General features: G+C 41.0%; 1 protein-coding gene across 1 annotated transcript; it reads right to left on the bottom strand.

The window, feature by feature from the left end:
• Nucleotides 1-15,914: 15,914 nt before the first annotated feature.
• Nucleotides 15,915-26,638, bottom strand: LOC118495362 (V-set domain containing T-cell activation inhibitor 1-like). Its single transcript, XM_036002602.1, has 3 exons — nt 26,513-26,638; nt 22,367-22,711; nt 15,915-16,022 (listed from the first exon to the last, which is right to left on the bottom strand). The coding sequence occupies exons 1-3, from the start codon at nt 26,580-26,582 to the stop codon at nt 15,994-15,996; spliced, it is 444 nt and encodes a 147-aa protein (XP_035858495.1). The 5' UTR covers nt 26,583-26,638; the 3' UTR covers nt 15,915-15,993.
• Between the last annotated feature and the right edge of the window lie 291 nt (nt 26,639-26,929).

Genomic DNA, 26,929 nt, shown 5'->3' with positions numbered 1-26,929 from the left:
GAATGATGTTTTTACTGGCTGTGGTTTTATCTGTTTAATGAATGGCTACATGTTAGTGAGGGACAGGTTCAAGCTTGCTAAGCATAAGAAAGCTATCGACTTTTCCTCAGAAGAGAAAAGAAAAGCTGATATGCTATAATTAAAACATCCTGACTGTGGCTGTTTCTTCATGTAACAGGCATGCCTGAGGTACCTGGCACACCGACGTTTGATTCCTTAGAAATATTGGTTACAAAACAGCAATGTGTTGCAACACCACCCACGTCTGATTTCTCAGTGTGTTCTAACACTCATGTCTTGCAGGAAAAGCAATGTAATGTAATGGACAATTCCGCTTCCAACCTGTAGGGGGACCGAAGCAGGAAACATTACATAGTGTTGCTTTAAAGCTCAGAAAAAAACAGTGCATCTTGGCCAACAGGATGTCTCCACATGGACAAATTAAGTCCTCAGTCCTAAAAGTACTAAGTTTTTAAAACAGTTACAGGTTATACAGAGCAACTATACTGGATCTTATTTCCTTGTGCCTGGGACATGAACACTTGTGTTTTTCCCCTTAACTTGTTTGGAGACATAAACTCCACAGCTAGGAGCCAAACATCCACACCAACCTCCAGCCTAGAGGATGTTCACGCTCCTATACAGCAGCAGTCAATGTGGTGCTGACAGTAATACGTATGTGGAATACATGTGGATGTAGCTACGTCCGTAGGGAGTTGGGTTGGGAACCGGAGGGTCGCCAGTTCAAATTCCCGTATGGACCAAAGTATGAAACCTCGATCGGTAGCTGGAGGGGCACGGCCAAGGTGTCCTTCAACAAGGCACTGGACTCCCAACTCACGCTCATCTCATGGAGCAGCCCCTTCACTCTGACATCTCTCCTTTAGCATGTACAGGTCCTGTGTGTGTATTTCAGGCCTGTGTGTAATGTGTGTGCAACTGTACTAACAGAGTGAAAATTGTGAATTTCCTCTCGCGGGATAACTAAAGGCATGTCGTCTTCTTTTTCTACATATGAAGAACAGTGCTTTACTTTCGTAGATATACGAATGGTTCATGCCACAGCTTGCTGAGTCCTAAAAACATATCAGTCAGAAGAATGCATTAGGCCAGGGGTTTTCAAAGTGGGAGGCGGGGCTGCCCATGGGGGCTCCAAACTGTTTCAGGGGAGGCTCAGTGAATGGAAGTGAAAAATTACATTAGTTATTACATAAGTTATCAATAAAAGATCTTATAGAATAGCCTAAATCTGCCAAGAGATAGTTCAGAGATTACAGTATTTTTGGTAAAATCTTAAATTATATCAAATAAGATGAACAGGATGACTAGACGGTTAAAACTAAAGCTAGGACTCCCAAAACTTTGCATTTGTGTTTCCAACTTCTCTTTATTAATTATACCACACCCACAATTACTATGGTGCAGCCAATTTGCCAATCAGTGCTGACCTGGCGTCACTGTAAAGACCACCATAACAATACAGGAACACCTTCTGACCACCATCAGTTTTCTGAGAAACTTTCTCCCAGATAAACTGTGTTAACCGAATGTCCTCCTTGGTGCTGAGTGAACAGGGTAAAGTAACATCACGCCTTCTTCCACTTTGATGAGTTTTTGCCCTGGAAGATAAAAACATGTATTAATCAATATGTTTACATGCAGAGTCAATGAGTAATTATTAAGGCAGAAAAAAATTGTAAGCAGAATTATTCCACAAAGGCAGTTTTACAAGCAGTTTAGTTTGTAGTCTAATTTCTCCTCTAACATAATTATTTCTGCATATTTTTTTTAAACATAACCAAAATATTTGAACTATGTTTAAGCTTGTACTGCATTATATAATTTACATACCCTTCATTACACATATGCAATCATTTTAAGACTAGAATAAAATGATCTTGAGTACATTATAACATCCTGTCATATGAATTTAAGCAGTCCCATCTTTTCACTCTCGGCTTCACACATATGGCTGTAAAACTAGAGGCTAGAGTTAGATGCAGCAGCTAGATAACAAGGTGGAGACCAGGCTCCAGTCCTTAAATGAGAGGACATCTTTAACTGCTTCATCAAAGTACTCACCAACAACAACAAGCTTAATAAACGTTTTATATTGCTAAAGATCTAAAAAAAAAAAAATCACATCTGTAGTACAAATAAATATTTATTATAACAAAAATATTTTTACAGAACTTTTCCAAACAGATGTTTCAATGTGCTTCGCAAAACAATACAAACTGGATTCATATAAAAAAATTAAGTAACTTTAATACTTTATCAGGTGCGTTTTTACATTTTTGTTCTCCTGACTGTAAACGTTTTGCGCGTTTTGTTGAGTTTCTACGTAGCTTCATCTGGCTCATTTAGCTGCTATAAAGTCTGTAACAACAGAGATGGTGAAACAGGAAAATAAAACCAGGTCAAATACCAAAAATTATGAAAAGCAACATTCAGAGATCTGAACATTCATGTTGACCAACAGCGATGTTGAAGCTTTAGTGCGTAACTTTCTGATATTAATGAATGTCAAGCCATTGCCAAATTACATACTACAAAGCTAATTAAGACTATCAGCTCCACACAACTCTCTCTGTAATTCTCAGTATGTATGTTCAGAAGACTGTGGCGTCCGTCTTTCGCACGCAGAAAATCAAGTGAAGATAATGACATCTTCTGAAGAGTCTATCATGTTTTTTTAATCCTCTGTGTCTTCCTTGGCTACTAGCAACTGTGTGGAGGAGGGGGGAGTGCTCGATCACGGTAGGCTTGTATCATGTGGACAGTTGTTGTTATTACTTAGAATTCCTCATGGGGGAGACAGAAACTGCGCACTGTAGCTTTACATCTTTGTTGATCTGTCAGAGTGTTGACTCGTTGGTCCTATAGGAAGCTGTAGATTATTATGTTGTTGATTTTTCTTATATATCAAAATTATATTGTAATATTTGTTTTATTAAACTCACTCTAAGTCCAACCAACAACAGACTATAATAAGTCTCACAAAGATCTCCTATAAGGCAACATGTTTCATATTTACACTGAACATTATATATAGAGACACAAATACACTGTACTTCTATACCTGTGAGGACACTTGTTGACATAATGTATTTCTTAAAATCAAACTTCACAACTAAATGTCTAACTCCAACACAGACCTGATTCTGACCTGAACCTTAAAACCAGGTCTGAACCCTCTAACAGGCCTCTGAAGGGTCTGTTTGGAGGTGAGGACCGGCTCACAATGTCCTCACTCTACAAACATGTCCTCACTCCTAATGTCTACAACTCTAAATGGTTCTCACAAAGATAGATGTACAAGTAAACAGACAAACACACACACACACACACACACACACACACACACCTTTATGACAGACTTGAATGACATCATATCTGTCGACTTACCACACAATGGCTTCTCTTTAGATATATAGTTAGATAGATAATTTATTCATCCCTAGGGACATTTTAGGCATCCAGTAGCTTAGATAACCATAACACAACAAACACACATATCTCACATACATAAAATCACTCACAGAAATTGAAAGAATTAAAAATTTGTGAAGTGATTACAAAGGTCTGGTATGGATTGACCATGTGATACAAGGACCATGATGAGGTGCTGTGGTAGAGTGTGTGCAATGGTGGTAGTGCAAAAGTGAACAGTGCAATAGCTTATTATTAAATATTAACTATGACTATGAACAAGAAAAGAAATGATATACTTTAAGAACCATACATAACAGGGAATAAGTTATAAGAAGTAGATGTTATGACCACAGTCCAGATTGTGTAGGAGGGCTAATATAGCAAGTCAGGTGTACAGCAGACAAAGTGATATAATGTGATATCATATATATCTTTAGGGTGCATTTGATCCATACCATATCCAGAAGGGTCGTCATATACGTTGGAAAACGGCTCTTCAATAATTTCATAACCTGCAGCAAAAAAAGTATATATTTTTCATAAAGTCAACTTTAACACGCATCATGTCCTTCCTCCTCCAGGGAGAGAGAGAGAGAGAGAGAGATACATTTCATCAATTTTCAAAAGTCTTCAAGTTTTCAAACATTAACAGTGGAGATTGAACAGTTTGAATAGTTTTAGTCAGCTTATGAATGGATTTGTGTTTTATGTCTAACTGGAGAAAAGAAGATTCAGGAACTTGACAGGAAGACGATGATTTTGGTGTGACCAAAATCATCAGACACATTCAAGGAACGGCAAGAGATGTATGTATGTATGTATGTATGTATGTATGTATGTATGTATGTATGTATGTATGTATGTATATACATACATACATATTTTTTTTTAGGGCTGTCAGCGGTAACGCGTTAATCGTGATGCGATTAAGGGCCGACGCGATGTGATTACATTTTTTTTTTTTTTTTTTTAAATCGCATTAATCTCATGCCGGCATTTATTAATTTATTTTACACTTCACTCGGCTTCGCGTCGTGCCTAACAGGCTACTATTTTGATCCTTTGCAGCACCTTTACTTATCATCAAGCTGCCACTTCCTCCTAACACATCCTGCTGCTGCAGGCTGCAGGCATGATGGAGAAAGACAACAGCAATGAAATCTTGAATGGCGCTTTTTATTTTCCAAAACTCCCGGACGGCTCGTAGACAAGTCGAAAGTCAGATGCACGTTGTGTAAAGCCGAATTAAAATATCACCGAAGCACGTCAAGCTTGAGGTACCACCTACGGAGCTAAGCATAGTAGTACAGTTAACGTGATGCTAGCTGCTAGCATGCTACCCACTCAGGCAAAGCACTATTTTGGAGAGTGCTACTTGCCGACCTGTGGATGAAACCAAATCCCAAAACATTACTACAGCTCTTGCGAAACGGGTGGCAACTAACTGCAGACCTGTCAGCATCGTAGACAGGGCCGGACTGGGACAAAAAATTGGCCCTGGCATTTTTGGCCCAGGCGGCCCACACCCACCGTGATTGGTCAGACACATTCCCTGCAGACAGTCCTCTTAAAATATGCGTGCATTCTATGATATGAGTTGCCTAGTGTTCAGCGTTCATGTGATCATTTTGGATCCTTCAAGAGGGGTCCCAAGACTTATCTGTTGATCTTACCCTTAAATAATCCATTCATTCTTACAGTTATGATTTGTATATTTATGGTATTTTTATTATTTTTTATTATTGATATTTGTTATTGTAGTGCCATCATTGTTATTATTACTATTTTGCTTAATATTGGCTTAGCAACTTTAAAAACAGTTTACTGTTAATTTTAACTATTGTAAAAAGTATCTGCTAAATACAATAACCATAACCCTTCCCAAAAGCTACAATAAAGCTGAGAGTAATATATACCCTGGAGAAGAGCACCAATCCAAGAGAAGCTAATTAAGGAATTCAAGGAACACTGATGCTTGTATCAACACTGATTTTATAGATCACACAGACTTTTCAGCTACCCAACAAGCTAACCGCTAGCATTTTCAATGTAAGCTTAAACAGTTAGGTTACCTGACAGCCACTAACTTTAACTGCTTGTTGTCGTTTTGACGTGAGGCGCACACACACACACACACACACACACACACACACACACACACACACACACACACACACACACACACACACACACGGCCTCCCTCCCTTCCTGAGAGTCCCTGTTAATTTGCCTACTCCTTACCACATTGTCAACTACTCTCTCTTCCATCTTTTCCTCACTCGCTCCCATGGCCCTGTCATGGTCACTCTCCTCCTTCTCCTCGGCTTCTTCCCTGTCATGATGATGTTTCTGCTTCTCTGTATAGCCAGCCACCTCTCCTCCTCCTCTACTTCAGGTAATACTGATGTTGAAGCAGCTACTACAGCCCCAAACATGTCAGAAATGTTGGCACATTTTGAGAAATCCGCCTGTAGATTCTTAATCTTTTTCTCCCGTAATTTCTCTGCACCTCCCTTGCGCTTTGGTGGTCGTTTGTCCATTTTAACGTGGATGCTAAACTTCCAGCATAACTACAGCTTGTGTCTCAGGGCCGGGAGGCGTGGCCGTAGTGGGATTCGTAAATTTGCGGACCGGAGTGGGAAGGGGGTTCCTGGATTTGATTGGGTCAGGCCAGTGCCAATAAAGAAAATTAACCAATGGGCCGCTGTGCGTTCCTTATGGGCCGACTCGGCCAAAAAAAATAAAAAAATAAAAAAAAGGCCTATTTATATCGTCGATTCGGCCCAAAAGTGCATCGGCCCACAGGGAAAATGCCCGGTATGCCAGATGGCCAGTCCAGCCCTGATCGTAGAGGACTCGGGTCTTAAAGACGTACTACGGTTGACCTGTCTCGTTGCCGTCGAGGGGGACAGTAGTTTTCACGGATACACAGCCTGTACGACACGGAGAAAGCAGCCACACTGGAACAGCTTACTAAACAGTTACTAAACACTATATTGACTCTGGTAAGGATAGGGATTTTTAGTTTTTTAGTTAGGTACTTGGAGGAATTGTGCAATAATGTCAGATTCACACATTTTTCTTTTGTTTACAGTAAATAAATAATTACAAATCTTAAAATCAAGTTCATAATGTAACTTTCTTTGCATTCATTTGATTCCCAATTAAGATACACTGGTAACAATTGCTTTAGATTGTTCATATGTACTTAAAAACTGTTCTGAAATGCAAAATAACAGAATTTTAATCATGTGATAAAATATGCGATTAATCGCGATTATAGAACTTCAGCGACTAATCGCGATTAAACAAAATGAATCGTTTGACAGCCCAAATTTTTTTTTAAGATTATTTTTTGGGCCTTTCTGCCTTTAATCAGCATGACAGCATGACAGGGGAGAGAGAGGGGGAAGATATGCAGGAAACCTGCCGCAGGTCACATTTGAATAATCTTCCTTATATGGGCGCGCACTCTACCAACTGAGCTACCCAGACGCCCGAGTACATTTGGTTTAAATTGGCATTTCTCTGTTGTTTAACTAATTATTTACACGTCTAATTTTGTGCTGCACACAGAGAAGTTAACATCTGACTTATTACCTGACGTATCCTGGTTAGAGTTGATATATAGGTTGGATTGCGGGTCTTGATCATTTGTAGGACCTGCAACAAAAAAAGCATATATTTCATAAAGTCAACTTTTATATTATACAGACATTATTTTGGTAGCCAACAAAAATAGATTTACATTTCATCATCTTTCTAAATTCAAATAAATAAATAAATAAATAAATATACAGTCCCCTCCAAAAGTATTGGAACGGCAAGGCAAATGTCTTTGTTTTTGTTGTTCACTGAAGACATTTGGGTTTATCAAAAGATGAGTATGAGACAATAGTTTAGAATGTCAGCTTCATTTCCTCATATTTACATCTAGATGTGTTAAACAACTCAGGACATATCACCGTTTGTTTGAACCCACCCATTTTTCAAGTGAGCAAAAGTATTGGAACATGTGACTGACAGATGTTTCTTGTTGCCCAGGTGTTGCTTTTTAGGTTGATCAAACATTAAATAGCTCTGCATGACTAGTCTAAGTTTTTATCCTTGGTTTAAACCTATCAAGACTGCATTTCTTGTTAAAGAGGATAAACCAACAGAAGACTGGAGAGCTGTCTATGGGAGAAAAGCAAGCCATTTTCAAGCTGAGAAAAGAAGGAAAATCGACTAGAGCCATTGGATAAACATTGGGCAATGTCCTGAAAAAGAAAGAAACTACTGGTGTACAGAGCAACAGACGTTGAACAGGTTGGCCAAGGAAAACAACAGTAGTTGATGACAGAAATATTGTGAGAGCTGTGAAGAAAACCCCCAAAAAAACGGCAGTAAGTGACATCACCAACGACCTCCACAGTGCAGGGGCGAAGGTATCACAATCCACTGTTCGAAGAAGACTCCGAGAGTAGAAATATAGAGGCCATATCACAAGATGCAAACCACTCATCAGCAGTAAGAATCGGAAGGCCAGATTGGAATTTGCAAAGAAGTACAGACATGAGCCGGAAAAGTTCTGGAACACAATCTTATGGACTGATGAGACCCAAGATTAATCTCTACCAAAGTGATGGAAGGGCCAAAGTGTGGAGAAAGAAAGGAACTGCTTATGATCCGGAGCATACAAGCTCATCTGTGAAGCATGGTGGAGGTAATGTCATGGCTTGGGAGTGCATGGCTGCTTCTGGAACAGGCTCATTCATATTGATGATGTAACTGATGATGGTAGCAGCAGAATGAATTCAGAAGTGTACAGAAACATTTTTTCTGCCAATTTACGGAGAAATGCATTTAAACTAATCGGGAGGAAGTTTATCATGCAGCAGGACAATGACCCAAAGCACACTGCCAACAAAACAAAGGACTTCATCAGGGGAAAAAAGTGGAAGGTTTTAGACTGGCTAAGTCAATCACATGACCATGACCCAATAGAGCATGCATTTCACCTCCTGAAGAGGAGACTGAAGGGAGAACCCCCCGAAACAAACAAGAACTGAAAGAAGCTGCGGTAAAAGCCTGGAATAGGATCACAAATGAAGAATGCAACAGTTTGGTGATGTCGATGGGTCGCAGGCTTGAGGCAGTTATTGCAAGCAAGGGTTATGCCACCAAATATTAAATGTTATTTACTTTAACATTATTTGTTCCAATACTTTTGTTCACCTAAAAATGCAGTGGTCTAATACAAATGGTGATATGTCCTGAGTTGTTTAACACATCTAGATGTAAATATGAGGAAATAAAGCTGACATTCTAAACTATTGTCTCATACTCATCTTTTGATCTTAAACCCAAATGTCTTCAGTGAACAACAAAAACAAAGACATTTGACTTGTCGTTCCAATACTTTTGGAGGGGACTGTATATATATATATCCTGTATATATATACCCTAAGATTCAGGAACTTTACAATTTGAGTATATACAAATATATATATATATTTTTTAATTAAAGAGTCTTTTTTGGGCCTTTCTGCCTTTAATCACCAGGACAGCATGACAGGGGAGAGAGAGGGGGAAGATATGCAGGAAACCTGCCGCACGTCAGATTTGAATAATCTTCCTTATATGGGCGCGCACTCTACCAACTGAGCGAGTAACAAGTGTGGTACTGATACAAAACATGCTATTACTTAAAAAATGTCACAATTAGATACAAATCCAAAATGGCCTCATGTCAAAGACAACCTATTTGAGGAATACATGGAAGATAAAAATTTAAAATTACAAAGATATTGCCAAAAAACATCCGCTGGGGTCATTTTTGACCCCACTTATGCATCTAAGGGTTAACAACTGCTGGAATGGAATGTGAAGAGTGAAGAGCTGAGTCGGAGATTCAATGTCATCTTTGATTTCTTCCAGTAACTGTAATACTGCATGGCTGCTTAATCTGTAACGCTTAATGATTTTGTGTTCACTCAACTGAAAAAGTGTGACCATTGTGGCAAAAATCCTTTCAGCTTGTCTCCTTGGCCTATGTCTTCGTTTTGCTTGGATTACTGCTGCCATTTCACCAGGAGGTGTATACGAGGAAACCCTCTTGCCGCTGGTTCACACCTGCTTTTAAGAGGTGGAGAATTTTCACCGCAAAATTGAGGCGCGCTTCCACGGGCGGATTTTGTACATACCACGGAATACATAATTAGGCGCACTTTACGCTTCTCCTCCCATCTCTTCATGGGAAACTCCCACTTTCCCCTTCACCCTCCCGTGAATGCATATGCATAACACTGAAAACACAATTTGCCATTTTCAGTTCCTGCGACAGGCAGTCTCCGCTTTTACCTCAGTGCGGCCTGTTTGTACATACCTCGCCATGCTTTTACGCGCACGTTGCTAAACAAATACGCCTGAAGTGGGCGCAAAAGCGTTAGTACATCTGGCCCTCAGTGTCTTCAGACACTTCAACATGGAACTGCAGGGATCGAATCACAGACCTTTAGATTGGTGGACGACCCCTCTCGCATCTGACCCGCCCCAATTATTTTTATATATATATATATTTTTTTTTTAAGATTATTTTTTGGGCCTATCTTCCTTTAATCACCATGACAGCATGAGAGGGGAGAACGAGGGGGAAGATATGCAGGAAACCTGCCGCAGGTCAGATTTGAATAATCTTCCTTATATGGGCGCGCACTCTACCAACTGAGCTACCTGGACGCCTGAGTACATTTGTTTTAAATTGGCATTTCTCTGCTCTGTTGTTTAACTAATTATTTAGATTTCTAACTTTGTGTTGTTCTTTTAGTATCAGCTAACTGTCATCTAGTTTAGTACCTTTTTACTTTGTCTAAATACCTGTTTCTTCCTCATTTAATATGTGAACACTTCCCCTTTCTCTACCACCAGAGAACTCTTCCACCTCTGCAGCAGTCTCCTTCACCTAAACACTGCTTCCACACTTCAGTCCTTCTTTCATATTTCACACTGTGTCTGTTATTTATGTGGTGAAATTAAACATTGTTGTCCTCTACCATCCACCAGGTCCTCTCTGGTAATTCTTGGAGCAATCAGACGTCCTCTTATCAAACCACCCTGAAGATGAGGCCTGCTTGTACTGCTCAGTGACTTCAACATCCACACAGAGAAGTTAACATCTGACTTATTACCACACCATTCACACAAACATTCATACGGTGGACGAAGTACAAGGCGCCACATCAGATAAACATTCACACACATTCACACAATGATGGCACAGCATCAGGAGCAGTACAGGGTTCAGTGTCTTGTCCAAGGACACTTCAACATGGAACTGCAGGTGTTGTGGGAAAATGTGATAAAATCTGTTTTAATTGAGTTATGGGAAATATATAGTGTAATATGATACTAGATAAAAGATGATATGTATTTTAGTTTGTGTAAGGAAGAGACCTTCTCCCTCCTTGGATCACCTTCAGTTATCGCTGTGCAGCTGCAAACGGCCACAGATGGCTTACCATTGTTGCAGCCTCTGTAGGTTGGCTGCCGCTCTTGCCGAAAAAGCTAGGGCACTAAGTATATACAAATATACAGGGGGTGTATGACGGGGGGTGGTGATGGTGCAGTGGACATGCCACATGCATTTGGTGTGGGAGATCTGGGTTCAATTCCCACTGCGATACATCAACCAATGTGTCCCTGAGCAAGACACTTAACCCTAGTTGCTCCAGAGGCGTGTGGCCTCTGACATATGTAGCAATTGTAAGTCGCTTTGCATAAAAGCGTCAGCTAAATGAGATGTAATAATAATATATATATATATGTTTAATAAATAATTGTTAAATGTAGTACTGAGTCTGTAATCTATCACACAAACACTCGAGGAATGCTGCAAACATTTGACAGCCAGTAGGCTATGAATTACCTGGGAGAACAGACGAGTCACAAACAGCAATTCCACAACTGTCCAACAGCGTGAAAGACAACATACTAAAGGAGATCAAAGACATAGTGTGGATATTTAAAATGTCTTCCAGTTCCAGTGTTAAATATGCTTTAGAAATAAAAGTGTATTGATCTTTGAAAAGGTGTACCTGCATTATTATGCCATTATCATATTAGATAAAAATGGTCTCAGAACGACAATATTATCATTTATCGCAATAATTTGACAATTATATTTTATAAATTTGTTATCGTGACAGGCCTATGCGGGTCTTGAACATTTGCAGGAGCTGCAGCAAAAAAAGTATATATTTCATAAAGTCAACTTTTATATTAAACAGACATTATTTTGATAGCCAACACAAATAGATTTATATTTTATCATCTTTCTAAATTCAAATATAAAAAAACAGACATTCAACTATGAAAAAGGCTGTCTGCCTTGCACGTTCTCCACGGCCCGCTGCTCCCTACACGTTCACTTTGTTTCGTTTACGACACATTCAAGGAACGGAAAGAGACTGGTTTATGACCACATTAAGAACCAGATACGTGATCGCGGTCCTCGTCACGTCCTTCCTCCTCACACTCCAGGGAGAGAGAGAGGGAGAGAGAGAGAGAAGGAGAGAGGTCTACGGTGTTTAAATTAAGTTTTAAGGTAATCGATGCTACATCTCAGCTTTAACCATTCTTTTAAATACAGAAGTAAGAAATGATTGTTTGAAGAGCAAACAACTGTAATAAAATACAATATAAAATAACAAAAACATTTTGTAATTTGGTCTGAATACAAGACTTATAAGAGCATCATCATGTTGATCTGGTCCTCTCTGCTCTACACACCTCTGGAACAGGAATACTGCAGTAGAGCTGTAATCTGGCCTTAAAAGTTAGCCCTGAAAAGGACCGAGCCCGACAGAATTTGGCCCGAGGCCGACAAGTACATTTTGTTTGACAGCTTTTTAGAAGCCCGAACCTGTTTACAGCCCGACTGTACAAAAGGCCGTCTATCAGCAGTGATTAGAGTGCATGTCGGAGAATAGCGTGGACCCTTTGACCAATAACCAGAGTTTCCCGCGACTTCAACCAATCCCAGCAGTCCCACATGCCAGACATTGTGTCACTTTGTGACTCTGAGGCGTACTCTGACAGCCACTGACCAAGCGGGAGTGAGAACGGGTTGACGTCACACGTACGTCACCAAATTCATTTCCTAGTTTCTGATCTGAAAACGAGACGTGTGACTCAAACATCTCACATTTACCAACAAAACATACAGCGAAAGACCGTGCAAAACATTTCAGACCGTCCTGCCAACCTGTATACATTTTAACATTAATGTACGCTGTAACAATTTTTCACTCTAAAGCTGCTGCTGTTTCAATCCTGTCGGCTGTCTACAGCGGGCGGGGCTGCTCAGTTCCCCCCGCGACTGACGCGCGCGCGCGCACACACACACACACACACACACACACACACACACACACACACACACACACACACACACACGGTGGATGCAGGAAAAACCAGAGACGACACAATGACCTAAATTGAGGACAGCTACTCTCGTTATTGTAAGTGCAATGATAAGTTAAAGTCCAATAAGTACTTTATCAAACCGTATGAATGTGTGTCCCAGCCCAGGATAGGAAATTAACTAACAATGTAAAGATCAACAAGCCACGACACATATGTTCAAATTTGATTCATTCATAAATTACACCGTTGATCCCGCCCCTCGGATTGAGCCCTGCCAATGGTGAGTTCCCAGACCCAACATCTGGATGTGGGTCTGGCTTGTCAGGCTAAGATAGGCTATCACCAGATGCGGGGTAGGATATAATATCACACAAACTTTACAAGATCAACTTAAATAGACATAATACAAATAAATTGACAACTCATAGTTTGCAAACAAAATTATTAAAAAAATAATACCTCGTAAAATGGCGATTAATACCTTTTAATGGCCTTAATTTGTACTAATTTGATTTACTACCTTTTAATACTTTTTAAAACCCCGCGGTCACCCTGATGTGGTACACACACATAGCAGAGCTTTCAAACTGTGGCTTTTTTGTCGACAACGCGAACGTTGTCAACATAACTCACTGGAAATCCAAAATACTTCCACACTTTCACACACTTCAGTGAAAGAGGAGGGGGCTCAAGTTCTGTCGATGGGTCTCCAGCCTCTGCAGTTGCCATGCTATCTTCTGACTGGCTGTAGCTAAGTTACAGGAGGTCGACTGACTCGCAGCACTTCAACACGTGTGTTTTTTTCCGCTTGACAAGCTGACCAGACGTGACATGGGGGCGTGGCAGTATCAACGATTCCATTTTTCTATTCGTTTCTATTGTGACTTCATTTCGATCGGTTTCGATTTAAAATTGAAATTGTGACACCCTTAATTGTTTCATACCTAATTTATTTTTATTTAAGTCCGCTTAGGCTGATCTATATTTGGAGTTAACTGGCGCTAACTGGAGCTAACCGCTAATCGAGCCTTCAGTCAATGTTCTCTCCGTGCCGTACCCATTAACTGGAACGTTATTTATGCACTAAAGCCCGAATAAAACCTGGCATTTTATTAAGTTTGCTGTAAAAGTTTTAAACTACAATCCAGCGTTGTTTGAATAACAGAAATCTGTTCAGATTCGACTCGCCCCGCTTCCCCAAAGTCCCCACGACGCTACCAGAATGCATTGCACGGCGCTCCCATAGAAATGAATGGGAAGCGGGAAAAAGACGCTGACAATGGAGACACACCATCAGTCTTGTTGTTTTCCTTGGTGTCATGGTTTGGTGAGATAGTGAAATGGTCCAGTCAGCTGATTGGGGAGCCACAACTTAACCCAGCATCCCTGTACACCAGACAGTTACAGAGGATAGCTACATCTATCTTAAATGATGACTCCCAGCCTTTGTACAGGGATTTTAAGCTTCTTCCCTCCAGACAGAGGTTTTTAATCCCACGGTGCAGAACAAAGTGGTACAAAAGTAGCTTTGTTCCTGCTGCTATCACTGAGCTGAACAAGAGGTAGTGATATTTACACAAATATGATAGAAGCATTTTAACTGGATTGTAAACCTGCTTTCATCTTGACTTTATTTGAGAGATTATTTATTTCAGTGGTTCTCAACCTCTTTTGGGCCAGCACCCCCCTATCCATTATCCAGGTCCCTAACGCCCCCCCATTGTTATCAAAAATATTCAAAAAATCATATCATTGAATGATAAACGACATATGTATTAGTTTCCCAGGTATCAAAAAAGCCATGTGAATAGAAATTATATTTACAGGTGTTTAAAAAAAATGCAACCATTTGACATTCAGTTTAAATAGCAGCAGCCAATCAGAACGACTAGATATGTAACATTCAAACTTTAATTAGGTATTACAAACACTAACAGTAGCCAATCAGAAACAGCTAGCAATTTAACATTCAGATCTATTTTTCATTCAAATCTAAATCTATAATGGAATTGTTCCAACAGAAAACAAGCTGGCACTTATCAAAGGGTAAAAGCAGAAGGAAATAAGTTCCCGACCTTTTAAAGTTAGTGAGAGCCCTTTGTTGATGCTGAGAAGAGTCTAGGTTTACTATCGCCTGTCTTGCGAGTAAATAGCAGAAAGAAACGTTTGGAGAAACACAACCCCACATCACGCTGCGTTTAGAGGAGGTGTGAGAGTCCCGTACAGTAAACAGTGACATCACTGCCTCTATCACTTCTACAAGAACGTTTTAAAACACCAAACACAAGCCCTGAACTGCCGGGAGTTTGGGGAACAGCTGACTGTTTGCCAAACAACAAAGCACAGTCGACGTCTCTCGCTCGTCTCTTTTCTTTCTCTCTTTCTCCGTGAAATGAAGCTGCCTTCAGGTGCAGTAGGAAACGTCGTGTTCTATAAACGAGCTGACGAAAAACGGTTACTGTGAAATATAAAGTCTACTTGTGCTACATTGGGGGGGTTAAAGAACACAACAGGACGTCGCAGCGATTGCTTTTTTCCCCTTTTTTTTATCTGAACGCAGCTTCACGCTGAAGCACGGAGCTCATTTAAGATGATGCTCTGACGTCCCGTTTCCGTGAAGGCAGCGCGGAGCTGCCCCAAACAAAGCTGACAGAAGAACAGAAGAGAGGAAGAGTTCTGATCCCCGTCTGGTCCAGTCACAGTGACGTCAACTGGCAGCTTTTAATGGAGCAGACCACTGGTTCAGTAGTTTAAAGAGTAAACATGTATTGTTATTGGGAATCTTTGGTTTAAACTAGCTTTCAAACAAACGCCCCCCAAGGGCACCTCAACGCCCCCCTTTCCAAAATATTGCTTCTCTCTCTCTCTCTCTCTCTCTCTCTCTCTCTCTCTCTCTCTCTCTCTCTCTCTCTCTCTCTCTCTCTCTCTCTAATTGGTGGAACCTTGAGTATTTCTATTTGTATTAGATTAGAGTAGTAGTAGAGAACTTGTGTCAGTTCTTGGTGTGTTTTCTTAGTTGTGGGTCATGATGGATGTCATACTCTTGCTGCAGAACAAATCTACCTACAGTTACAAATAAAGTAACCTGAAAAATGATCAGTAAAGAGTTACATCACATACTTGTTGATGTAGAGATCAGTGACGGCATCAAAATCAGGACTCACCTCCTTCAGTTCCTTCACCTAAAAGAAAAAAAACAAAATATGTTAGAGTGCTTGTGGCAACACTGAGAAAAACTCCTGAACTTAGTTTCCTGTTGAGTGAACAGAATTTGGTTTTCACCATCTAAATGTGATCGCAAGACTGAGTTCATCTCTGGCTTTGCCAGCCTGAAATCCCTTGACTTCCTTGCTCTCACTGAGACCTGGATTACACCGACCAACACATCCACCCCTGCTGCCCTTTCTTCTGCCTACTCTTTCACCCACACACCTAGACCCACTGGTAGAGGTGGGGGGACAGGCCTACTCATTAACCCCAAGTGGAGATTTTCTCTCTACCCATTGCCACAGTTCACTCCACAATCTTTTGAACTTCATGCTGTCACCATAACCCATCCGGTACAACTAGTCATCATTGTTATCTACCGCCCACCAGGTCCTCTGGGAGAGTTTTTGGAGGAGCTGGATGTCCTTCTTTCAAACATCCCTGAAACTGGCCCTCCGTTGGTACTTCTGGGCGACTTCAACATCCAGACAGAGAAGTTAGCTGCCTTTTCTCACCTTCTCTCTTCTTTTGCCCTCTCACTCTCTCCTTCACCACCCACTCACAAAGCCGGCAACCACTTAGATCTCATATTAACCAGAAACTGCTCTACAGCCAACCTTACTGTTACTCCACTCCATACCTCAGACCATTTCTTCATCTCTTACTCTCTCCCGCTCTCCAAAGCTCACAACCATATCTCAAGAGACACCATACCTGTCCGCCGTAATATCCGTTCACTCTCTCCTTCTTCTCTGGCGGCATGTACTTTATCAACCCTCCCTCCATCCGTCTCTTTCTTACTCATGTCTCCCAATGATGCCACAGACACTCTCTTCTCTACTCTATCCTCCTCTCTCGACTCTCTCTGCCCTCTTACTTCACGACAGGCTCGCAAATCCGCCCCAGCTCCGTGGTTATCTGACTCAGTACGTGCTGAAAGATCAACTATACGGGCAGCGGAAAGGAAATGGCAGAAATCTAATCACCCAGATGATCTGCTTACCTATCAGTCTCTTCTTTCCTCCTTCGCTGCCTCTATTTCTGCAGCCAAAAGCTCTTTTTATCAAACCAAAATTGAATCCTCTTTCTCGAACCCCAAAAAACTTTTTTCCATCTTCTCTAACCTCCTAGATTCCCCCAGTCCACCTCCTCCCTCCTCCCTCCTGCCAACCCACTTTGTCAACTACTTTGTAAAAAAGATAGATGACATACGCTCTTCATTCTCCACCACACCTCCTGAAATCACCTTACTATCCATCACTTCCAGTACTCTTTCCTCTTTCACCCCTTTATCTTCAAACCAAATTCTTACTTTGATTACCTCTGCCCGCCCAACCACCTGCCCCCTGGATCCTATCCCTTCTCACCTTCTCCAGTCCATAGCTCCGGACCTCCTTCCTTTCCTCACCCATCTCATCAACATCTCCTTGTCAACTGGCTGTTTCCCCGATGCTCTCAAAGAGGCAAGAGTGACCCCACTACTCAAAAAACCAACACTCGACTCCACTGATGTAAATAACTATAGACCCGTCTCCCTTCTTCCATTTCTATCTAAAACTCTTGAGCGTGCCATTTATAATCAACTCTCTACCTATCTCCACCAGAACAACCTTCTTGATCCCCACCAGTCTGGCTTCAAGGCTGGCCACTCAACAGAAACTGCCCTCCTTGCTGTCACTGAGCAGCTTCACATTGCTAGAACAACCTCTCTCTCTTCCATTATCATCCTTCTGGATCTTTCTGCTGCCTTTGACACAGTGAACCACCAGATCCTCATTTCGACACTCCGAAATCTGGGTGTCTCAGGCTCTGCGCTCTCATTACTCACATCTTACCTGACAGACCGAAACCTACCGGGTAACCTGGAGAGGGTCTAGCTCAGAACCTTGCCCACTTAAAACTGGGGTTCCTCAGGGATCAGTCCTGGGTCCCCTCCTCTTCTCTCTGTACACCAACTCTCTCGGGTCTGTCATTCAGTCGCACGGCTTTTCTTATCACAGCTACGCAGATGACACCCAACTAATTCTCTCCTTTCCTGAGTCTGAAACTCAGGTAGCATCACGTATCTCAGCCTGTCTGACTGACATCTCTTCTTGGATGTCCACACACCATCTGAAACTCAACCTCGACAAGACTGAGCTCCTTTTCCTTCCAGGGAAGGGCTCTCCTACCCAAGACCTGACTATAACAATTGACAACTCTATAGTAGTCCCCACCCAGACTGCTAGAAACCTGGGTGTAACACTTGACGACCAACTCTCCTTCACTGCTAACATTGCTGCAACTACCCGATCGTGTAGATACATGCTGCATAACATCAGAAGGATTCGTCCCCTTCTAACGCAGAAGGCGGCTCAGGTTCTGGTTCAGGCTCTAGTCATCTCACGTCTGGACTACTGCAACTCCCTCCTGATTGGCCTGCCTGCATGTGCCATCCAACCCCTGCAGCTCATTCAGAATGCAGCGGCTCGACTTGTCTTCAACCTCCCCAAGTTCTCTCACACTACACCTCTCCTCCGCTCTCTTCACTGGCTACCAATTGCGGCCCGCATCCGCTTCAAGACACTAGTACTTACGTACAGGGCCACGAACGGATCAGCACCCGCTTACATCCAGAACATGGTCAAACCATATACCCCAACCCGCTCACTTCGTTCTGCATCAGCCAAACTGCTGGCTGCTCCCTCACAGCGAGGGAGAACTAATCACTCAACGAAATCCCGACTGTTCACTGTCCTGGCTCCCAAATTGTGGAACGAGCTCCCCATCGATATCAGGATGGCCGAAAGCCTACACACCTTCCGCCGAAGACTAAAAACGCATCTCTTCCGACTACACCTCAGATAAAATCTTGAACTTGCACTTTCGAACCTGCACTTTCATATGTCTCTTTGTAGCTTTGCCTATTTAAAGCTACTGTATTTGCACTTACTACTTGTTGTCTGGAGTTTGTACCTTCACATTTGAAAGCACTTAATTGTAAGTCGCTTTGGATAAAAGCGTCAGCTAAATGACATGTAATGTAATGTAATGTAATAATGTAATGATTAGAGAAAAAGAAGTCAGTCTCAGATTTAACAAACAGTGTAGTTCAAATACAGTTTAAAGATCTGTCCAGTCTTAATGTGATCTATATCTAGTCAATTTCTGTCTGTATATAATCTGTAAATTTGACGGTTTGTGTTCTTGCAGTTTGTGTGAATGCAGCACAACAATACTGACAACCCAAACGTTAGCTACAGCGAGCTAGGACTGGACACAACAGCTGGGTGTGTTTTAGTAACCGTTCATACTCAACTAAAAAAGGAAGTTTGAAAAATGTTCAACTACCGGAGATATCTTTATCAAAACTTAAAAAAAAAAAAAAAAAAGTATAACACACAAACAATAACAATAATTATATCTTGAATATAAAAACCTCACCACTGATATGCACAAAGGTATCCTCAGAAATGGTATGGTTGCTTTTCTTCTGTGAGGCTACACAGTGGTAGTGACCGGTCTTGGTCACAGTAGTTTGGAGGGTGACGTAGACAATATATTCCATTCCACTCTAGTAATATGAAGAATTCTTTTTAGCTGGATAGCTATACCTTCTACCTACGTCAATGTATCATTAAAGATATCAAGATAAACTGATAGATGTACTGGATTACTTTTGGCACAGTAACTATTAGGTGTCGCCCACATGTTACCAATGACCTTAAAATACAATTACAAAGCACTGTCGTTATTTTGATTTATTTTATAAACCCTCTAGTCTATATCTAACTATAAATCAAGGACCCTCTGAGTTTGTGTGTGTGTGTGTGTGTGTGTGTGTGTGTCCGTTGTCTTTTAAATGTCTCATGAACTGTTCATCTGATCTACTTCACACTTGACTTCCTGGGTACCCAGTGAACTTGGGTTTTGAATTTGGAACAGTTTGGACAGCGTCAGATATTAATAAACTGTGAATAAAACTTAACGGCCGCACAATAACGGTTGAGGGAGAAGAAAAAAAATGTTCGCCCAGGGCGAGGCTGCCGCACGACACTTGGGTCGGGGTTCCATATGGTTTTGGGCCGGGCCCAGTAGAGTCTGGTGAAATATGGTAGGTCATTTGTGGGGGAATTTTTACTTGACAAATAACAGACCTGGTCGATTCACACGTGATTAAGATCACAGACAACCTCCGTAATGATCACCAATGACTAGAAGTCACCAGGTAATACTAACCCAGTGCTAATAGGGCTTAATACGCCGTGTTGTCACTTTGAGTCTAAAACCTAATGCTGTGTTTTCAGTTAGTTCTTCTTTTAATGAACCAACACTCTGCTGCAGTGAATGAAGTGTAAAGAACATGTTTATCATCTGGGACCCTCACTGCAGAGCAACAAGTCCTGATAACAAGTTTACTTTGTCCAGGAAAAACTTTATTTACCTCCATGGTATCACATTATTACCAGGAACCATCACTGGAGATATTCAGAGTTACAGTTTGGTCCCTGTTTTTAGTTTGAGTTTAGTTTCTAGTTAGAAATAAAATAATAAAATCATCGATAACTAAAATCATTCCTACATCTTTGAGTGTCATTATTCTGTTTATGTGATAAATATGACTCAGCTGAAATACTGCAGTTTGCAACAACAATGAATAAATCCCTCTCTTTGTACTGAATTCCCACTAGGTGGCAGTATTAACTAGATAAATGGACATGGACTTACACTCTTATTAATCTGATTACAGCTCATACAGATTTCAGAGCCTCAGTATATTTTGGTAGAAACACTGTTACATTAATGTGTTACACCCTGTTTTAATTTTTCACTTGTGGAACAGAAATTCCATTCGTTACTTCCCGGCTGGACTACTGTAATTCTTTACTATCAGGCTGCTCAAATAAGTCCCTCAAGACCCTCCAGCTGATCCAGAATGCTGCAGCACGTGTTCTGACAAGAACTAACAAAAGAGATCACATTTCTCCTGTATTAGCTTCTCTGCATTGGCTTCCTGTAAAATCCAGGATTGAATTTAAAATCCTTCTCCTGACCTACAAAGCACTAAATGGTCAAGCACCATCATACATAGAAGAGCTCTTAGTACCTTATTGTCCCACTAGAGCACTGCGCTCCCAGAACTCAGAGCTACTTGTGGTTCCTAGAGTCTCTAAAAGTAGAATGGGAGCCAGAGCCTTCAGCTACCAGGCTCCTCTCCTGTGGAACCAGCTCCCAACTTGGGTTCGGGGGGCTGACACCGTCGCCACATTTAAGAATAAACTGAAAACCATCATCTTTGATAAAGCTTATAGTTAGGGAGTGAGGAGTTGCAGCATAGTAGAGTAGAGTAGAGGGAGGCAGGAAGTACAAGCCCGTTCCGGCAGGGGAGAGTACGAGCCCGGTCCAGGGCCCCTCTCTTTAGCCTGCCTCTCTTAGTTATGCTATTATAACTCTAGACTGCTGTGGGAAGCTCCTACCAAGGACACAATGAGCCGCTCCCTCTTCTCTCTTTTCACTTGTCTCCTTTTGTGTGCATCTTAGTCCCAGAAATGCCTGTTACTAACCTAGCTCTGGGGAGTTTTCTCCCCGGAGTCCCTTTGCTTCTTCTTCACCCAGAACATCGCCTTGGAATTGGGTGGCACCTACACCGGGGTCCTGGGTGCAGCTGACGCTATGGACTTACTACACCCTGCTACGCTCTGCGATTCCCCACAGTGTGCGACTGCGTCCTGCCGCGTCCAACTGCGTCCGCCCAGGCTGCTGTGCCACACTACACCCCGTAACGCCCTGCTGTACCCTACTATGACATGAACTACTACGACTACCATTGTGATCACTGTCTCACTATCTTTATTATGACTATTAATGCCACCATTCACCACTCCCCCAACTGGTGCCGTCAGACACCGCCTACCAAGAGTCTGGGTCTGTCCGAGGTTTCTTCCTAACAAAAAAGGGAGTTTTTCCTTGCCACTGTCGCAATAGCTACTGCTAATGCTTGCTCTTGAGGCAACCACTGTAATAGTTGGGGCTTCGTAAACTACAGAGTTTGGTCTAGACCTACTCTATCTGTAAAGTGTCTCGAGATAACTCTTGTTATGATTTGATACTATAAATAAAATTGAATTGAATTGATAAAATATGCGATTAATCGCGATGAACTATTGAAATTCAGCGATTAATTGCGATTAAAAAAATGTATCGTTTGACATATATATAATATTAAGAACATATTTTTTATAGGCAGATTTAGAACTTTGGGACATTTTGTCAGAATAATTAAATTGTATTATTCTGTTCATTGAGCAAACATCTTTAACTGTTTAATGAAAGTACTCACCAACAACAAGATCAATGTAGAATGTTTGAGGTGGCTGAAGATTTGGAAAATAACAGGTGTAGTCTCCACTGTCAACCAGCGTTGTATTTCTGATGATTATGGAGGCGTTGCCGTCTTTCAGTTCATCTGGAAAATGAGAGACTCGACCTTTGAACTCTTCACTCTGACCATCTAGACCGTTGTTGTAATGACTGCCTCCATCATACAGGAACACCTCCTTCAGACCATCATCTTTCTGAGCAACTTTCTTCCAGTCAAAGAGTTTTGAAGTAATGTTCTCCTTGGTGCTGAGAGAGCAGGGTAACATGACATCAGTCCCTCCTTCAACTGTGATGACTGTTGGTCCTGAAAGATAAAATCATGTATTAATCAGTATGCTCACATGCAGAGTAATTAAGTTTAGACAGACATATGGAGGTTTGTTGTTATAACAACATTTTAACTAATGATAAAAACAAATTGTGGCTTCATTTTCTGGAGAAGAATGTAAAGTACAACCTATTTATTTATTTATTTACTTCTGTCAGTAAGCAGGCAGATTCACACATCTGACTGAAAATCTGTAAATCACACTATGACGCCATTTTGTGTTCTCTTCAATCATACAGCACCTGTGATTGGTTGAATCAGCCTACATGCTTTAGTAAGCTGCCCATTTAAACATTTAATACAGACCACACGCCAGATGTTAGTGAATGTGTGAAGTGGTGATTATTAGGGAACATTAGTGAATTCCTGGTTTCAGACTCAGACAGAAGAGGATGATTACTGACCAGAGTTAGAAACCAGAATGAGGAAAGTTTAATTGTTGTTTTCATCTTCATTTTCACTTTGAGTCTAAAACCTAATGCTGTGTTTTCAGTTAGTTCTTCTTTTAATGAACCAACACTCTGCTGCAGTGAATGAAGTGTAAAGAACATGTTTGTCATCTGGGACCCTCACTGCAGAGCAACAAGTCCTGATAACAAGTTTACTTTGTCTAGTAAAAACTTTATTTACCTCCATGGTATCAAATTATTACCAGGAACCATCACTGTATTTATTCAGAGATAAAGTATGGTCCCAGTTTTTTGTTTGAGCTTAGTTTCTAGTTAAGAAATAAAATAATAAAATCATCAATAACTAACATCATATCTACATCTTTAAGTGTCATTATTAGGGCCAGAAGGCCCTATTGAAACTGAAGGAATTATTATTCCTTTGTCCGGCAAATGAATTGCCTTTTTGAGGGGCTTAACATACTCAAAAACTCACCAAAATTGGCGGTCGCATCAAGTCTCGTGAAATAATACGTATTTTAAGGGTTTCGGGAATAGGGGCACAAAAATGGCTCGCTAGCGCCCCTACAAAATAAAAATAAATTGAGCCCCTGCAGTACGTTTAATGTAGACTAACGAATCTTGAGACACATATGTAGCATGTCAAGACGTACAAAAAAGGTCATTGGAGCCATACCCTACACCCAACAGGAAGTCCGCCATTTTGAATTGAAAGTTCAAAAGTGCGATTTTGGCCATTTCCACATGTCGTACTTTAACGAACTCCTCCTAGAGATTTCATCTGATCAACTTCAAATTTGGTCTGTGCCATCTTAAGACGTTAAAGATGAAAAGTTATTATAAGAAAAACTCTTCGTGTAACTTTGTGTAAGTGGCTGTAACTTGAGTGTACATTGTCCAATTGGCTCGAAACTTTTCAGGATTCATAAGAGTCCAACCCTGAGGACATCTGCTAGCTGATATTGGCTCAAAGTCATAGCGCCCCCTAGTGGCAATCTCAACCATCTCAACACCTTAAAGATGAAAAGATATTAAAAGAAAATATTTTCATCAAACGGTGTGGGCAAGGCATGGCGGCCATTTTGAGTGTTTAGCGATGAACGAGAAAGTGGCTGTAACTACAGTGTACAGTACATTGTCATATCTGCTTGAAATTTCACACAATCAACAAGAGTCCAGGCCTGAGGACATCTAGAGGTGCAGTTTGTTCTGTCTTTTTATCGCCTCCTCTTATTCTTTCTCTTATCTCTGGTGGTTGTTGCACCACTATTTGTAGAAATTAAGACTTTCACTTAGTTTGATTTCTGTCATAAAGGGAAGATTCCAGATCGGCCCATCTGAGCTTTCATTTTCTCAAAGGCAGAGCAGGATACCCAGGGCTTGGTTTACACCTATCACCATTTCTAGCCACTGGGGGACCATAGGCAGGCTGAGGGAAGTCGTATTAATGTTAAAAAAAACTCATAAAGTGAAATTTTCATGCCATGGGACCTTTAAAGGTTCAATGTGTAGGAATTTCTCTCATCTAGCGTTGAGATCAAATATTGCAATTAACTCTCTCGCACCACGCAGTTCAAATGACGTGTTACAGCTACAAAAAGCCTTCACGCTTCAAAAAGCCAGTCTTTGGCTTTTTTCAATATCCTTTTTCTTTTTCCGGGCGAAGAAGAGGACTCCTGTTCCTGAAACTTGGATTTTAAATACGTACATGAGGCAGAGTCGCAAACGGGAGAGTCGGGAATTTTCCCTGTGGGCCGGAGCAAGGTTAGCTCCCCTTTCTCTGCTTTGCCCGCCCAGAGAATTTAGCCCACCCATGAGAGAGAGACATCATGGCTTACAAATGAGTGAAGCATGGCAGTTGGTCAAGGTCACACCCCCACTCTCCACCTTGCCCCCCCCCCTCTCCTCCTTAATAGCATTTAAAGCTACAGACACAGAAATGGCACATCCTAAGAAAAGCTCATTGTGGGACTGGCTCTAGAGGCTGTAATTCTGCACCAAGGCTGAATTTCGGGAAAGAGACTTCAGATACAGTATTAGGAGACCACTAAGGTCTATATAAAAGAGACTTCAGATACAGTATTAGGAGACCACTAAGGCCTATTTAAAAGAGACTTCAGATACAGTATTAGGAGACCACTAAGGCCTATTTAAAAGAGACTTCAGATACAGTATTAGGGGACCACTAAGGCCTATATAAAAGAGACTTCAGATACAGTATTAGGAGACCACTAAGGCCTATTTAAAAGAGACTTCAGATACAGTATTAGGAGACCACTAAGGCCTATTTAAAAGAGACTTCAGATACAGTATTAGGGGACCACTAAGGTCTATATAAAAGAGACTTCAGATACAGTATAGACCCTAGGCTATAAAAAGACTTCACTATAGGAGATCACTAAGGCCTATTTAAAAGAGACTTCAGATACAGTATTAAGGGACCACTAAGGTCTATATAAAAGAGACTTCAGATACAGTATTAGGGGACCACTAAGGTCTATATAAAAGAGACTTCAGATACAGTATTAGGAGACCACTAAGGCCTATTTAAAAGAGACTTCAGATACAGTATTAGGGGACCACTAAGGTCTATATAAAAGAGACTTCAGATCCAGTATTAGGGGACCACTAAGGTCTATATAAAAGAGACTTCAGATACAGTATTAGGGGACCACTAAGGTCTATATAAAAGAGACTTCAGATACAGTATTAGGGGACCACTAAGGTCTATATAAAAGATACTTCAGATACAGTATTAGGGGACCACTAAGGTCTATATAAAAGAGACTTCATACACAGTATTAGGGGATCACTAAGGCCTATATAAAGAGACTTCAGATACAGTATTAGGGGACCACTAAGGCCTATATAAAAGCATCCAAAGAGCACCATGTCATGGGACCTTTAAAGCCTATACATTTTCCAGTGTTGTAATAGTATTTTTACTTAAGTAAAAGTACTTAAGTAAAAATATCTGAATACTTCTTCCATCACTACTTGTCATATTGTAGTTTCTACTTTAGCTTATCAAAAAAAGAAGCTTCAGGCAGTTGGCAGCAGATGGACAATTTCTGGGAAATGCACAACATAGCCCCACCTTCTCACAACAAAATGGAGTGTGTGTGTGTGTGTGTGTGTGTGTGAACACACACACACACACACACACACATACGCAAAGTTACTAAACTATCAATATTTTTGATCTTTGCTAAATATTAGGAAACATTTTGATGTGACAGCAGCTGAGCAGCATGATTAAAATTCTGTCTCCAGACCTCTGCATGTTTACAGGTGCTTCAGACATTTAGATAAAATAAACAATTACATTTTCAAATACATAACTCAGTGTAATAATCAGTTTTCTTACTGTTTAGTTGAGCAGACGTGATTCCAGAGCGAGTCAGGAGGCAGAGACACAGAAGAGGAAGAAGCTCCATCGCTGTCGATGTCTCCTAAAGATCAAACATCACTTTAACATCACAACGTCTCATATAACAGAGGTGGAGCCACTCCTAATGGGTACTAATGCAACAACAGCAACACTTCCTGCACAAATACTTCCGAATAGAAGCGTCATCTCCACAGAACTATGATGACTCAGGAATTCTGCACAAAAACTGATCATAATGTGTGCAAACTGCAAAAACTCTTTATATTCAAACTAATATTAAATCTTGTTATTAAATAAAAACCTCAGAGCCTCACATTAACACTTAAATTCACTGCACAGTTTCAACTTTACTGTTGCACAAATGTCTTCATCTCCTGACCACTTTATCAGCAG

This window comes from Sander lucioperca, chromosome 6 (genome assembly GCF_008315115.2).
Source record: "Sander lucioperca isolate FBNREF2018 chromosome 6, SLUC_FBN_1.2, whole genome shotgun sequence".
In the NCBI taxonomy this organism is placed as follows: domain Eukaryota; kingdom Metazoa; phylum Chordata; class Actinopteri; order Perciformes; family Percidae; genus Sander; species Sander lucioperca.
The sequence above is the reverse complement of the archived record's forward strand: the minus strand, read 5'-3'. Positions and strand labels throughout refer to the sequence as shown.